The sequence below is a fragment of the Embiotoca jacksoni genome, unplaced genomic scaffold (assembly GCF_022577435.1).
Source record: "Embiotoca jacksoni isolate LCO1_2020_lvr unplaced genomic scaffold, fEmbJac1.0.p SCAF_12, whole genome shotgun sequence".
In the NCBI taxonomy this organism is placed as follows: domain Eukaryota; kingdom Metazoa; phylum Chordata; class Actinopteri; family Embiotocidae; genus Embiotoca; species Embiotoca jacksoni.
In genome coordinates, this window is record NW_027185252.1 from 5,586,641 (window position 1) to 5,601,279 (window position 14,639).

Below are 14,639 nucleotides of genomic sequence, written 5' to 3' on the forward strand. Positions count from 1 at the left end.
TTGTGTGCATATTCGTCTATAAGCCGGAACATCATATGGTACTTTTTCTTGCACCGACTACCACGCATGTTCCCGTGGTCCTTGTTGTGTGTGTGTGTGTGTGTGTGTGTGTGTGTGTGCGCGTCCATACATTGGGTATATGTTAGTTGGTCCCTGCAGGGCCTTGAGCACTTGGTGGGCGCCCTGCCGTGCTGCTCGGGGGTTAAGGTGTACGTGTTAACAAGCTGGTGCAAGTGGGTTCAATATCCAGCGCCCCGCCCCTCCCCACAGCCTCTCCATCGGCCTGCAATCTGTGCTGCGAAGAGAGGCAACAGCGCACCACGCACAAAACATTTGGAAAATCAGCTTGATTTATTTTTACATGGGCAAGCTGATTGCCAAACTACACAGGGGTTTCAGCACACAATGTTTTGCTGCACCATTTCATTATTTATTTCACTATTTCTGTGTTGTTGCTTTTTTTTTTTTTTTTTGCCTGGAAATGAAGGGATGGAACGGAGGGTGGAGGGAAGGAGCAGAGCAGCAGAGAGTTAGAGAAGATGCAGAGACAGTTACAGTAAATCATCGATTTAAGGGCTACGAGTTTAATTTTTTATGAGCGTTTTGGTTCAGGAAATAATACTTAACATTTTGGATTTGTTAGGTTAAATGTGTCTTTTATATAAGTGAGCACAAATGGGAAGGTTTGTAGCGTTGAGCTTTTTTTTTTTCTTTTTTTTTTATCTGCAACTTTCACCAGAATCTTTATTAGTTTGGTTGCATTTTATTAAGTTATTATGTAATTTTCAAAGGTTTTTTTTTTTTTATTCAAGGAAATGCAAACAAGATTAGAAATGAAAAGTGATGATGAATTGCTCCTCACTGCGAGCAGCGCATGTTTTTGGAGAAAACTCAGATTATATTCACATTTACAAGCAATCAAATGATAAATGCAAAAAAAAATGGAAAGATGGGTTATTAACTTTTTTTTTTTTTTAAAGAGATTGTTAAACTTACAATCTGTTTTGGTATTTTCAGATAAATATTATTTGTTTAAGTAACATATATATAAAATTCTGACAAAAGCAAAAATCTTAGTTCCAGTTCATTTAGAGGGAAACATGCGAGATGGTAGTGCGAACACCTCCGCTCTGAACATATTTCCCTCCCATGTACACGTTTTAGTTTAGTTAAAAGATGATTATTAAAACATTACAACAGTTTTTGCAATAAGAAAAGATGAGAAATATATAGTAATATGCAAATAAATGTCTTTCTGACTAAGTTGTACACTTACTTGCATTTTGTGTCTGGAAATCATAACTTTTTTTCGAGGATGTATCTTTAAAAAAAAAAAAAAAAAAAAAAATATATATATTTCTCCTTTTTTTGTGTGTAATGAAACTAATTTATGTCTATAAAAAAAATAGGGATTTATATGAAGGATCTTTTCGGGCAGATTGATGCTGGTGAGAAATATGAAAAGTACAGAAAGAGAAAAGTTCTCTGACTCCTGCTGTTTTTCTCTTCCTCTCTTCTGTTTAAGATTTGCATCCACTGTCCTCCCCTCTGCCCTCCGCCCGCCTGCTTCCTCTCCTTTCTGCTCTTCTCCATGCTCCAACTTTACTCCTCTCCTCTTTTCTCCTCCTCCCCTCTGCTTTTTCTACTAAACACCACGCAACCTTTTCTCACCCCACAGCTGTTCGCAGGCTGTTTCACCAATTATCACTACGCATGTACACACTTAGGTCACATACACAGACATCTCTCTCACACACACACGCACACACACACACACACACACACACGTACGACAGACCAACATAACACCAACACTTGCTTAAGCAGAGTGTGTGTGTGTGTGTGTGCGTGCGTGCGCACGTACTTTATAGGTGTGTGAGCGTTTGAGTGAGCGCGCGGCTCACCGTGCAGCCCTTTAAGGGGAGTAGCAACATATACGCAGATGTGTCTGTAGATCCACAGGCTTCTCTGGGCCATATGGCCTCCGCGAAGAAAGATGGTGCGTGCGTCTGGAGGATGCAGAGGAGGGAGGGATGGAGCGAAGGATGGAGGAGAGATGGAGGGCCATGTGTGGCATGAGCTGTGCAAGCAGTTGTTGAAGTATGTATGCCTGTGGAAGTGTGTGTGTGTGTGTGTGTGTGTGTGTGTGTGTGTGTGTGTGTGTGTGTGTGTGTGTGTGTGTGTTTGCACCAGAGGCTCCAGGAGATTGGTTAATGGAACAAATGGTCGCGGCGGGCCGGGGAAGAAGGAACAGGCTTGCTGCTACCGCGGGCGGACAGCGAGCCTCGGGCGAGGGCTGCTTCATCTGGGCTCCTGCCACACACACACACACACACACACACACACACACACACACACACACACACACACACTCGCACACCCACCCTCTGTCAAAACCTTCTTCTCTTCACCCCCTTCTCCCCCCCCCCCCTCTCCCAAACACACAGTGTGCTGCCATGCCCCAGAAGCAAAAGGACGCTCCTCGCAAAACTTTTCATTTGCAAATGAAGTTGGCAGAGGCTGGGCAGAAGAACACAGGACAGCTTTCATTTGTCTCATCTGTGCGTGTGTGTGCGCGCACATACACGACCATGTTGTGTGTGCATCTGTGTGTGATGAGTGGCAACTGTGTGTGTGTGTGATCTGAGAGGTACAGAGAAACAGAGGGACGATAAAAGAGCGAGATGCGGAGAAAGGGAAAGAAGAAGTCCTCGTGCGAGCCGCAGCGTTCACACACTCATCGTTACGCTTCATGTTCCTCCGATATCTAATATTAACATCGCCGCTGTCACCTCGTGTTAGTACGTTTGACAAATACTTTTTTTTTTTTTTTTTTTACTGATCACATATACAGTGTTTTTTTTCCCGTTGCGGTGGTCTGAGCTGTCGGGTGTTTCAGCTGCATTGCTGCATACATTTCCTGAGCTTTCTGTCCAAAGAAAAATATTGTTAAACTTGTTCAACGAAGATGTAAAGTTGAAATATATTTGATTTATTTAAAAAAAAAATGTTTTTATAAAACTAACTTGATATTGCAGATGTGAAATACTGAACAAAACCAAATGTGAGGACATCGTAATCGTTTTAAGACTAACAGTTTATTTCACTGTTCGTACTTAATCTCTTTTTTTTTTTTTTTTTTTTTTTTTTCCACTTCTCTGTCACGCTCGTGTTCTGACCTCAGGATGGCGCTGATCAGTCGTCCTCCCTCCTCCTTCATGGTCCTCTGCCGCTTTTCCCATCGTTTCTATCTCTGCATTGCCCAGCTGGCTTCTGTAGCCGGGAGCGACCGCAGGGCGGCCTGCTGAAAGAGCATTGTCAAACGGTGGCTTTACAGCTCTGTCACGCACACACACACAAACACACACACACACACACACACACACACACACACACACACACACACACACACACACACACACACAGACAGAGACACAGTCGCACAGATTTGCAGCTCAGATGTCGGGCTGTAGCCAGAGGCTCGCAAGCTGGAGCGTTAACTGTGCAAAGCGTCACATCTCAAGCCCGAGTCAGTGACACTAACACTACTTCATAAAACTACAAGTAGAGAAGTCGAGCAGAAACACCTGCCCCTTCTTTAGAAAAATGTCAAATGTAACATCAGCAGAAATGCTTTAAAGCCACGAAAGCAAACACTCAAACACGCAAGACTTAAAAAGAATCAGCGGGCCTCACGGCAGCAAACGCTTTTATATTGAATAGATGATATATCCGCCTGCAGCGGCACCGACACCTCTGTTGGTACGGTTGAGGAAATGAAAGCAGAGACGACTCGTGCGCCCGTCCAGGGCTGTTTACAGCTTCGTCACATCATGAATATATTTCTGACATCCCTTCCTAAACACTTTACAAATCTGTTTTATCATAACTACTCGCCAAGAGCGTTTTATTTTACGCTGTTTGATCTTGTGTGAGTTGATGTTGAACTGCTGTCTGGGACCGAAAACAGAGAAAAAGAGTCTGAAATATTAACCGACTCTTAACCTCTGAAATCTGGGCGCAAGAGGTTTTTGTCAGACCAAAGACCAGGCGTTTATGTGGAAAAGATGAATTGATTTTTCAATTTATTGCCTCTTATGTATTTATATATTATCATATTTAGGCAGCAAACCACCAGATGTACGGGTAGTTTGAGAGGACAAATTCAGCCTCTTGACTTCTGGATGTTTTCACTGTGAACAGATATCAGAAAAAAGAAATGAAGTTAAATGAACATAGAGAAATTGGAGATGTCAGTTTTAAACAGGTTTTCAAACAGGATGATTTGTGAGGTCTGTTTGTCAACACATGCACATCAGCCTGTGTGTTACAGCTGTGGTAAAATACAGCCTCACGGGTCAACACAACAGGTTTCACATGTTTTATCATTTGCACTTAAGAATTTCACACATTTTTGAATTGTGATGATAGTAAACTGATCAAAGTGTTTCAATACATATTTATAATTAATCCTGTATTATTTGAAACCATGGTGCTTTAGATTTGCTCATGTTTTGTGTGTTAATCAGCTGGTTTCATGTCTGATCTCATTTCTGTTGTTTCAGTCACAAAGTGGAAATGTTTCTCTCACGGCGGTAACAGCAGACGTGACTTTTATTATCTATTTTATATATTTTCTGAAGTGAAGAGTGTTTTAACTCAATTGAATTTGAATTTTAAAATAAAAATGTTAAAAGCGCAAAGGTAAAAAAAAAAAAAAAAACAGCTGTAATGACAAGTAAATGTAACCAAACAATTCCCGTCATTAGATCTATAAAGTTCAGCAAATAATTTTTCTTAATAGGTGAAAACATTAAGCAACACTGTCTTTTGAAAGATTTATAGTCGTAAAAGGATTTAATCCACTAATGATTTAATACAAAACAAAATTGTCATTTAAAATGAATCAGTTTCAACTCTCAGATTTATTTCATTTAGTGTAAAATTTCAAACAGGCTCAATGGAAACAAACAGATAAAAAAAAAAAAAAAAAAAAAAAAAAAAAAAAAGATAAAATCAACAGCAAGAGAAAGAAATTGAGCTTTTTTTTAATGATATAATTATGTTGATTTGGTTGATCTGACACATTGAGAAGCACCTTTTATTTCAAGCCAATCAATGAGAACAAACAGACGAGTCGACCTGAGAGAATTGAACTTATTATATAGACACGATAATTCAGAAATGTCTTCAGTGTGTGGGGCCAAATAGGGAAGTGAAATAAATATTATTATTGCTATAAGACTGCCGGATTCACCTCCATGTTAAAGTAAATGCTTTGACGCAGGTATTTTTTTTTTAAAGAAAAGCTAAACGTCCGTTGCGGATGAGTTGCAGTGTTCGTGCGACTTAACATCTGGCACACGAGTAACAAATAAAAACGGCGTTCAGCGCCGCTGGAAAACAGCTGTGAGCTGTAGACTAAAGGAAAGAGCCGTTGTTCTCACTTCTAACCAACACGGCTGCACAGATGATTTAAAAAAAAAGGATTTATCAGCAGGATGATCAGAGGCCACTTCACCCTACGATTGTTTCAGCCCACGTACATATTTCTTTTTTTTTTTCATCATAAATTTCATCCTCTGTTAGATGAGAATGACTGCCAGCTAAATACTGCATATTAAAGTTGTACTATCTTTCAGCAGAATCTTGAGGAGGATTGTTTCAGTGATCTCATAAAAGGGATTTTATCTGCACATCGGAAATTAAACATGATGAATGCCAGCACGATATTTAATATACATGTCATATCTCTGGAAAGGTAAAGTAACTTCGGTTCCTTTTCAAACATGATGCGGTCATGTGCAATAACCCGAACATTTACGGAGTAAAGTACGTGTAAATGAGATTTCTCGGAAATGACAGGTGGCAGTAAATGAAAAGGAAAGAAAGTCAAATAACAGTGAGGGAATGCATGTCGGTTTCATCCCGATCAAAACCCACGGCGTCACCAATCGCGTCGCCATGTCGAATGCGCATGTTAGCGAGAGCAACAACTGGCACGACAGGTTGGTGGAGAGGACGAGGGGCCGCGGCCTTCGGGCGCACACACACATATTCTCTAGTGCAGTTGTGTGCAAGCCAAGATTGAGCTAGAGCGCTGGGGTGTGAGGGTGGAGATGGTGGGCCTGGGGTTGGGCAAAATATGGTTGTGTGCGTGCGCGTGTGTGCGTGTGTGCGTGTGTGTGTGTGCGTGTGTGTGTGGCAGCTGCAGCCTTCATGCCCCTGGCAGCGTTGTTGTAACCAGGCAAGTCGAGGCCGTCTGCCTGCGTTCTTCACCCCCTAGGCCCCCTGCATGCTACACACACACACACACACACACACACACACACACACACACACACATTTAGGTTCAGTCAGTCAAATGTGTGTGTTAAAGACTGATTTTTTTTTCATTATCTTTTGGGGTTATGTTTGACTTTACATTTGATTTCTAGCATATTTTTTTTCCTCCTGTTTGTGAGTGTTTAAGTGCGAGTGTGTAAGATTAGATATTTTACCCTGTTTGTCACAATGGTTGAGAGTGTTTGACTGTGTGTGTGTGTGTGTCAGATGAGATATTGTTCCCTGTTTGTGTGTTGTCTCTCGTTAAAGAACAGTTGAAATGTGCTCTTTACATCCCACGTTTATCTTCGACATCAGATTTTTTGTGTGTGTGTGTGTCTGTAATGTCTACAATAGCGTCTCTCAGTGAAAATTAATGCTGAGTGGTTATTTTTGGAAACACACAACAGATTAGACGGGAAGGCATTAGTTTACTCCGTGGCTTGTTTTCAAGTCCTTTTTTGATCGTCTCTATACGCTGAGCAATAAATATTCTTCTTAAAGCGACACGCTCCGTTCGCACGTGTTGACGTGGGGCTCTTGAATGACAGACCTGAACGCTGCTTTCCGGGTCTTCTGTATCTTTTACCGTCTCCCTGTTCCTCTAACATGACGCTGGCACTTTCCCTTTGGACCATGCCTTGAGGAACGTATGCTCCCACCTGTAAATAAATATGCAAACACAGACAAACACACAACAAGAGTTTAGACACTAGCTGTGGGCTACGACTGATGTATACCACAGAGAGGTAGCTCTCTGTGTCTGTGTGTGTGTGTGTGTGTGTGTGTGTGTGTGTGTGTGTGTTGTAATTAATCTCCTTAGTAGCAGCAGTCAATGGAGAGCGCGGCGGTTCGAGGTGCAGCTCGTGAGCAGAGTTTGATTATTGGGCTGTCAGGGGAAATTACTGCAAAAGTGCCTCCCAGCAAAACGTGCTTTTATCGTTGTCTGCTGGAGAGCCAAACACGCACTTAGCAGCAGCTCTGGAAGCTGGTTCAGGAGTTCTTTTCGATGTAGGTGCGCGTGTCGTAAACCGTGAGATCCAGCAGGTGGTGTCCTTTCACCGGGTCGGGGGGGTGGAAGGGTGGGGGGGGGGGGGGGGGCTCGGCCTCTCTAACCCCGAGCGCTCAGCCGGCCGGAGCTCCCGAGCCGTCTTTTTGTCTCTGCGTCTCTCCTGCGCTCCCGCCCCGCCGCCTCACCGGACACCAAACCGTCAGACCCTCGTTTTTTTTTCACCGGCCGCAGACCCTCTTCACCCAAACATCCATTTATCTGTCTCTCCATCAGTCCATCCCTGAACCCCCCCCCCCTCCCCCCGCCCCTCTCTCTCTCTCTCTCTCTCCTCACCCCCACCCCACCAGTTCCAGGCAGCGGGCAGAGGCGAGCCAGCCCGCAGTGTGTGTGTGGATTAGTGGAGGGCAGTGCCTGAGCATTAAGCTGTATTAAGCCCTAATTAATGAGTGTGCCAGTCGATAGAGGCCAGTTATTGGATTTGCTGCTTTAGCTGCTGGAAGGAGGGCTACCTTAATCACACACACACACACACACACACACACACACACACACACACACACACACACACACACTCATATACAGACACACATCCCCCCTCGGAGGCGGGGTATGAAGGTGAGGCAAGTGGATTAGAGAAAGTGTGTGTGTGTGTGTGTGTTGTGTAAGGCCAGAGGTTGGCTGCTCTCTGGCCAGACAAACCGAGTGTGTGTTGGTTTCAGGGTCACAGCTTTTACTTACTGCATTACATAAACCTTAAGCTTACAACCTGCAGCCGCTTTAGACATCTCGGGCCACGACCTGAACGACTGACTCGCCCGGCTGGCTGTTCATCTGGCTGACTGTTGCGTCAGTGGCATGCGTGGAGGCCTTTTGGCGTTTTACACAGTTTTGTGCAGCTGTTGCCTCCTTAGTAATTGTGTTTTGGGTATTTTGCTGCACAGTGGCGCCGTAGAAGTCTGAGGAAAGAGAAGACCCGTGTTGCCAAAACACCGCGCAGGCATGAAGTTACTCTCTGCAACTCTAATGTAATGTAATAAAGAAGTGGGTTTATTTAAAGGGTCAGTTCAGCAAAATGAGGGGGGAAAAAAAAAAATCAAAGAAATTCTCACCTCCAGGATGAACACTTTGGTTTTATTCAACAGGGTTTTGACACACTGCTTCGGCTGATTTTTATTTTTTTTTGGAGCAAAGCGTTGTCGTTTCTGGAAAGAGAAGAAAAGACATAAATTTGATAATTAATTCTTTTTTTTTTTTTCTTTTTGATTCACTATTGAAAACTATTCAGATGGCTTTCTATACACCTGTCTAATAAAAACCCAAAACTATCTGCACAGGTAGATATCTTTGAAATGAAATAAGAAAACATCTTTTTTTTTTGGTTATTTGGGTGAACTGACCTTTCAAAGTCCGTGTAGAATATTACTTTTCAAAGATTTATGGCCCCTTTTTGTTTTTCTCGGCAGGTCTGCGAGAAAGTTCACGTCGGAGAAATAACTTCACAGAATCGATAAGAGGATAAATGCTCTCCTCTGTGTCACCTTCGGCTCGACTTGCAGACAAAGTGTTAAAACTCGAAAGCTGTCGATGAATCTCCTGCTCCACAAACCTCCTGCTGATTTCAGGGCCGACAGTCTTCGCCACAATATATCCGAGAGTCGCTGCCGTGTTCTCTGATTGTTTCCAAACTTCTGGTGCATCTGTGTGCATCGCTCATCGGGGTTGCGATTGGATGAGGATTGTCATTATCTCGGCGTGACTCGGTTCAGCCTGTTGGTGAGGAACACGTTCTGGACACTTCCCTCATCAAACATTTACAGCTTCAGAATAACAGGATCTGTTTCTGACCTTTAGGAGCTCGGCTGTGTGCGTTTGTTTGTGCGTGTTTCGCCGATTTCTACGGCACGTTGCGAGCGGCACATCGGCTGTGTCTTGTGTCTTGGCTCGCCACAGCAGGGCTCTCTCTCTCTCTCTCTCTCTCTCTCTCTCTCTGTGTGTGTGCGTTTGTGTTATTGTGTGACGTGGCGATGGCCTGCTGTGTCGTGCTGTGGTGCTGTGTGATGGGCGTAGGAGGGAGATGCAGGGTTGGGAGGAGGGAGTGAGGGGGTGGAGCCGGTCAGGACAGCTTGGCGGCCGGCTGCAGGAGGACCAGGCGGGGAGGGGGGAGAGGGAGGGGGAGTCGTCGCCCTCGGCCTCCAGGACGGGACGGAGCCTCCGGGTCCGAGATAAAACCGCCCGGAGGGCCTTCAGTCGGGATGGACGAGGAGGAGAAAGAGGCCGGAGGAGAGCCGGTGGTTTGATAGTGATGAGGATGCTGAGACACTCGTGATGATGATGATGATGATGATGATGATGATCACGATGGAGGGGAGGGGTTCCTGAGGAAGAGGGGACGGGCAGGCAAAGGATTAAACCCCGCGGTGGAAAAGGAGACCGTGCAGGGTGGAGTGAGGACAATGTGGGGGAGAGCAGGGAGCAGATTGTGTAGCAGAGTTGGGATGTTCGCCTCTTCCGTCTGTCACACGCAGGCAGCCCTGCCACTGCCAACATGACCAGCAGGGCAGGGGCATCTGTCTCCTCCCCCCTCCACCCCCCCCCCCCTCCCCCCCAGCTCCCTCTCGCTGTCTCTCTCTGCCCCGAGCCACAGCCCTCTTCATCCTCCTCTTCTCCCTTCCTCCTCTTTATCCCACTCATGCCACTCGTCGCCTTCTGAACCTGTTGAAATGGTGACCGGCAAAGCGAGAGATGATCACTTTTGACTCGGCGAAGCGAGCAGCGGTTTTTCAAAGCTTTTCGGCTTCCATATCCGAAATAACTGCTGCTTGAGGTTTCTCATCACAGGCTGCTCACGAGCAGCTCAACCAGAGGCTGATGTTCCCTTCTCAGACTGAAGATCACAGCATAGATGGAATAAATTAACAGATATGTGTTGTTGTTGTTGTTGTTTTTTTATTCATAACCGTGTTAATCATCTCATGACTCCCAAAAATTACAAACCAAACTCTTAAGTCCTCCTTCAACGTGCCAAACTGTCGTCTCCCCCCTTCTGCCAGAGAGAGTAATAACATAATAAGGTAGTAATAATGAACCTACAACAAAGTCTCCATCGCAGGTTATTCTTTCGGGGGATAAATATTTATAGCATCGCAACCCACCTGAAATGACTTGTCTCACGATCAGAATTTCATCTATTCAATCCAATAACGTGGAAAATGTACAAGAACAGACCACTTGAATCATTTTATCGCCGTTCAAGTTAGCGTCGTGCTAAACTGGAAGTGTTCCCGCAGAGCACGCCCGGTACGGATTCATCCAGCCAGTTTGGTAATGTCTCACCAGACAGCAGATTTAAAACCTCCGTATGCCGTGAAATACAAAGAGATTTACTTAATCTGCATCGTGTGAAGTCGTTTGCTGAGAGTTTGAATCTAACGGACGTTCATTTAGCGATATCATCAACATGTATGAAAAAGTGAAAGGACTCATTCTGCAGAAAAATGGCCCCTCTGACTGATAAATGATCCTTTATAAATACGTTATCATTAGATTGTTCTTTATGTATCGACGTATAGTTGCTCATTTACAAGATGAGACTGGGGCCCGTTCTAAGATTTATCAGAGGTTGTGAGGTGATTAACACGTAAGGAATGAAGGAAAAAGAAAATTGTCATTCAATTGAGACATCTGAAAACGTAGACTCTGAAACATCTGAAAACGTAGACTCTGAATTTTTCTCGCCAAAAAAAGTTGTGAACGACCGGTTTAATCTTTAATAATGCATTTTAATTTTGAACAAATATTTTTTTTTTATGATTCGTTTAAGATTAGTTTTCTTTCATGTAAAATTTGAATTGAAAAGCCGGCAGCGACTGTATTTGTTAAATTGATAAATAAAAGGTATGTTATAGAATGTTTAAAGTACAATATGATGGAAGTACTCGACACAAGTACCTCAGTTTTGCAGTTTCGCACAGTCCTTGGGTAAATGTACTCGCGGACAGTTATGTGTGCTGTTAAATTCCAAGCTACCGACTTACTCTGTGTGAGAGACAGAAATGTGTCTGACTCAGGACGGCTGGTTGAATATGCAAATGTGAGTTCCAGTGCCGAGAGTTTTCTCCATCTCATTATCAGGAAGTGTGTGTGCGTGTGCGTGTGTGTGCGCGTGCGTGCGTGTGTGTGTGTGTGTGTGTGTGTGTGTGAATGAGTTCACCGCTGCACTCATGGAGGGGATGACCGGCCTGAATGGGTGAAATACCGGGCTGCTGGTGGGAAATATCTTAACAGGCATTCATCCTCCACCCCACGAACACACACACACACACACACACACACACACACACACACACACACACACACACACACACACACACACACACACACACACACACACACACACACACGGTTTAATCCCAGTGTGCAGTGAAAGAGTTCTTTGTCTGCAGGAGCGCCTGTGTCAGGAGGGGAACACACTAATTGGGACGTCGTAGTGATGATCAAACTTCATAACTGCTCACACTCAAACAATTTTCTCACCGGGCTGTTTTAGAACAAAAAAAAAAAAAAAAAAAAAAACACGTGACAGTCTGACGATAAAACGTAACGTAACGTTGAGCGAATCAACAAACGAATCGAGCTTCTGTATGCTGTTGAATTCTCAACGGGCTCTCTGGAAAACAAATGAACAACCAAGGGTGTCTCGTATTTGATGAATGATTAAATCACAAAGAAATACATCGCTTTAACCCACTTTTACGCGACTGCAGCTCCACCCAGGATTTGCGTTTGTTGTGCCGTTTACCAACCGTAGACTGTTTACAAAAAAAAAAAAAAAAATGGATGTTTCATGGTGTTCCTTAAGAGCAGATGGGTTTAACGTCGCCATCTTGGCGGTGCCCGACTCAGCCTCAAGGCCTTTACGCGTTGAAATATTTTCAGGGGAGTATTTTCCGCTGCGAATATGTCGCAACAGAATGATTCATACTGTCAAGGATGCAAATTCACAGCAGTCGTTTAAAAAAAAAAAAAAAGAAAAGTTTTGATTATTTTCGAGTCGGTTCATTCTCCAGAAAGATTCACCATTTTTCCAGAGATGAAGACCGTGTCCTGCTCCTCTGACTTGACAACAGAGGAGGAGGTTTTGGTACGTTTCTTCAAACATTCACTTGGTCTCCAGGATGAAGTGATCAGAGTTTGGTAGTCAAAGTCAAAGTGACTTCATGTCTCTCATCTGGCCATCAAATTACCGTGAACACAATATCTCAGGAATGCCTTGAATTCATTTCTTCAAACTTAGCAGGCATGTTCACTTGGTGTCAAAGATGAACTCATTTTATAGTTGTTTATATATAACTGCTCAGAGGACGACATTGTGCCATCATTAACAGCCTTTCGATGGAAATGGCTACTTGTTGGGACTTCTTGACATCGGTCACTAAAAAACAGCGCGTGGATCAATGACATCTGGCCAATATCCGCCGCGTTCTTATTTTCTTTCAGAGACCGCACCGTGTCCTCGTGTGCTCTCACGGTATCAAACTTACACTGCCATCATATCCATGTAAACACTGTTGATTGTTTGAGCGACACAAAGTCCAGTGATATTAAAAGCTTTTTTTGTGGATCCAGCTCTCTTTCAATATTTACAACATTTGGTTTTATATCAGCCAAGAGGGTACATTCCTCTCACACACTTTCAGTCAATATTATGTGTGTGTGTGTGTGTGTGTGTGTGTGTGTGTGTGTGTGTGTGTGTGTGTGTGTGTGTGTTGCAGGCTGCAGCAGTTGGACCGTCACTGTCAGAGCAGCGCCCAGCAGGTGTGTGAGCTGCTGGCCAAACAGAACCAGCTGATGCAGGAGAGAAACACACTCAGCGAGGAGATGCAAAACCTACGCACCGAGGTATAAACACACACACACACACACACACACACACACACACACACGAACACACACACACGAACACAGAGGAGTGTGTGACTCACTGTTCTGTTACTAAATGAATTTGTAGTCGTGCCTCTTCTCTCCAGGAGCACGTTATAGTTGTCAGTTTACGCAAATAAAATCAGTAAGAAGACATTTGTCCCTTTATGACTAATGATTCTGTCTGGTTTTAAATTCGCTGAAAAACATGCTGTCTGTATTCTGCTGTGATTCATAATCATGGTTGTGTGTGTGTGTGTGTGTGTGTGTGTGTGTGTGTTAGACGTTCACATACAGGTTTCGCTGAATGTTGTGTGTTTTGTCTTTCTAGCTACTGAACACGAGACGAGTTGATACTCTGTCCACATGATCCGTCTTGTTTGTTTCCTGGTCTTCATTCTTTGGATGTGGATGCTTCTACTGTGAAGACAGAACACAAACTGTTATTTATGTTGTTGTTTTTTTAAATCAAGGACAATGCAGAGAGACTGGATCATTTGAATGTGTCCATCTATTTTGTATTAAGGTGCATTGATACATTTAAGGGTCCCGTATTTTACACTTTTCTTTTTCAGTCTTGATATCCATAAGAATATATTTTATCTTTATCTTTGAGGTGCATTGATAGCAACGTCCTTCTCTTCTGATTGGCTGACTCTTTTCTGAGTGACATACGTCCAGGCCAACCACAGGTTTTTATTTCAGTCTCGTAGCTTTCTAGCTCCATGACAGAATGAACGCTCGATGTTTTCGTGCACATAAAAGTTCAGCGCATACTGCGGACATATGACAAGGCTGTGAGTTTGTGACATCACAAACTGCTCATTCCAAAGACATAATTGCTCTATACAGGTTTTGTGCATCACTCCGTGTCTTATCAGTTTTTTTTTATACAACACCTACAACTGCTTTATAATCCCCCCAAAAATTGAAATCAAAATGTATACAATATAGGACCTTTAAATGTTCAGCATTTTTTGTGTGGTTGCATTTTATGGTTTACAATTGTCCATAGTTTTATCATGACTGACGTCTTGAGTTCCTTAAATGTACTAGCATGCTGTGTTCAGCACATTTTGTATTACTTTTCATAAACCATTAGTTTTACAACAATTTTTACATTAATAAACAAAACCTGTGTACCATTAATATGTGCTTTTGGAATTGCATTCATTTATTTTGATACAAGTTTTTTGGCAGCAGGTTTCTATGTATCTTTGTCTTTTTATAAGATTATTTTACTTAAACCAACAGCTTGTGTTTGAGTGAAAATGAAAGAAAAACACCGTGAGATCAGCTGTTGTTGTCAGTTTAGGCACGCCACCTGGAGTAGAAGGAGTGTAGAATCAGAATGCAAGATAGAATAGACCAATCAGACAGCAAG

At 43.4% G+C, this 14,639-nt stretch overlaps 1 protein-coding gene across 1 annotated transcript in view; it reads left to right on the plus strand.

Annotated features, from left to right (window-relative positions):
- The window catches only part of sdccag8 (SHH signaling and ciliogenesis regulator sdccag8), a 45,835-nt gene extending 31,431 nt beyond the window's left edge, over positions 1–14,404 (plus strand). The window contains exons 17-18 of the mRNA XM_069144399.1: positions 13,108–13,234; positions 13,587–14,404. Coding sequence (XP_069000500.1) covers positions 13,108–13,234; positions 13,587–13,625 — 166 coding nt within the window. The 3' untranslated portion in view covers positions 13,626–14,404. The remainder of the gene's footprint in view (positions 1–13,107; positions 13,235–13,586) is intronic.
- Positions 14,405–14,639: the final 235 nt, after the last annotated feature.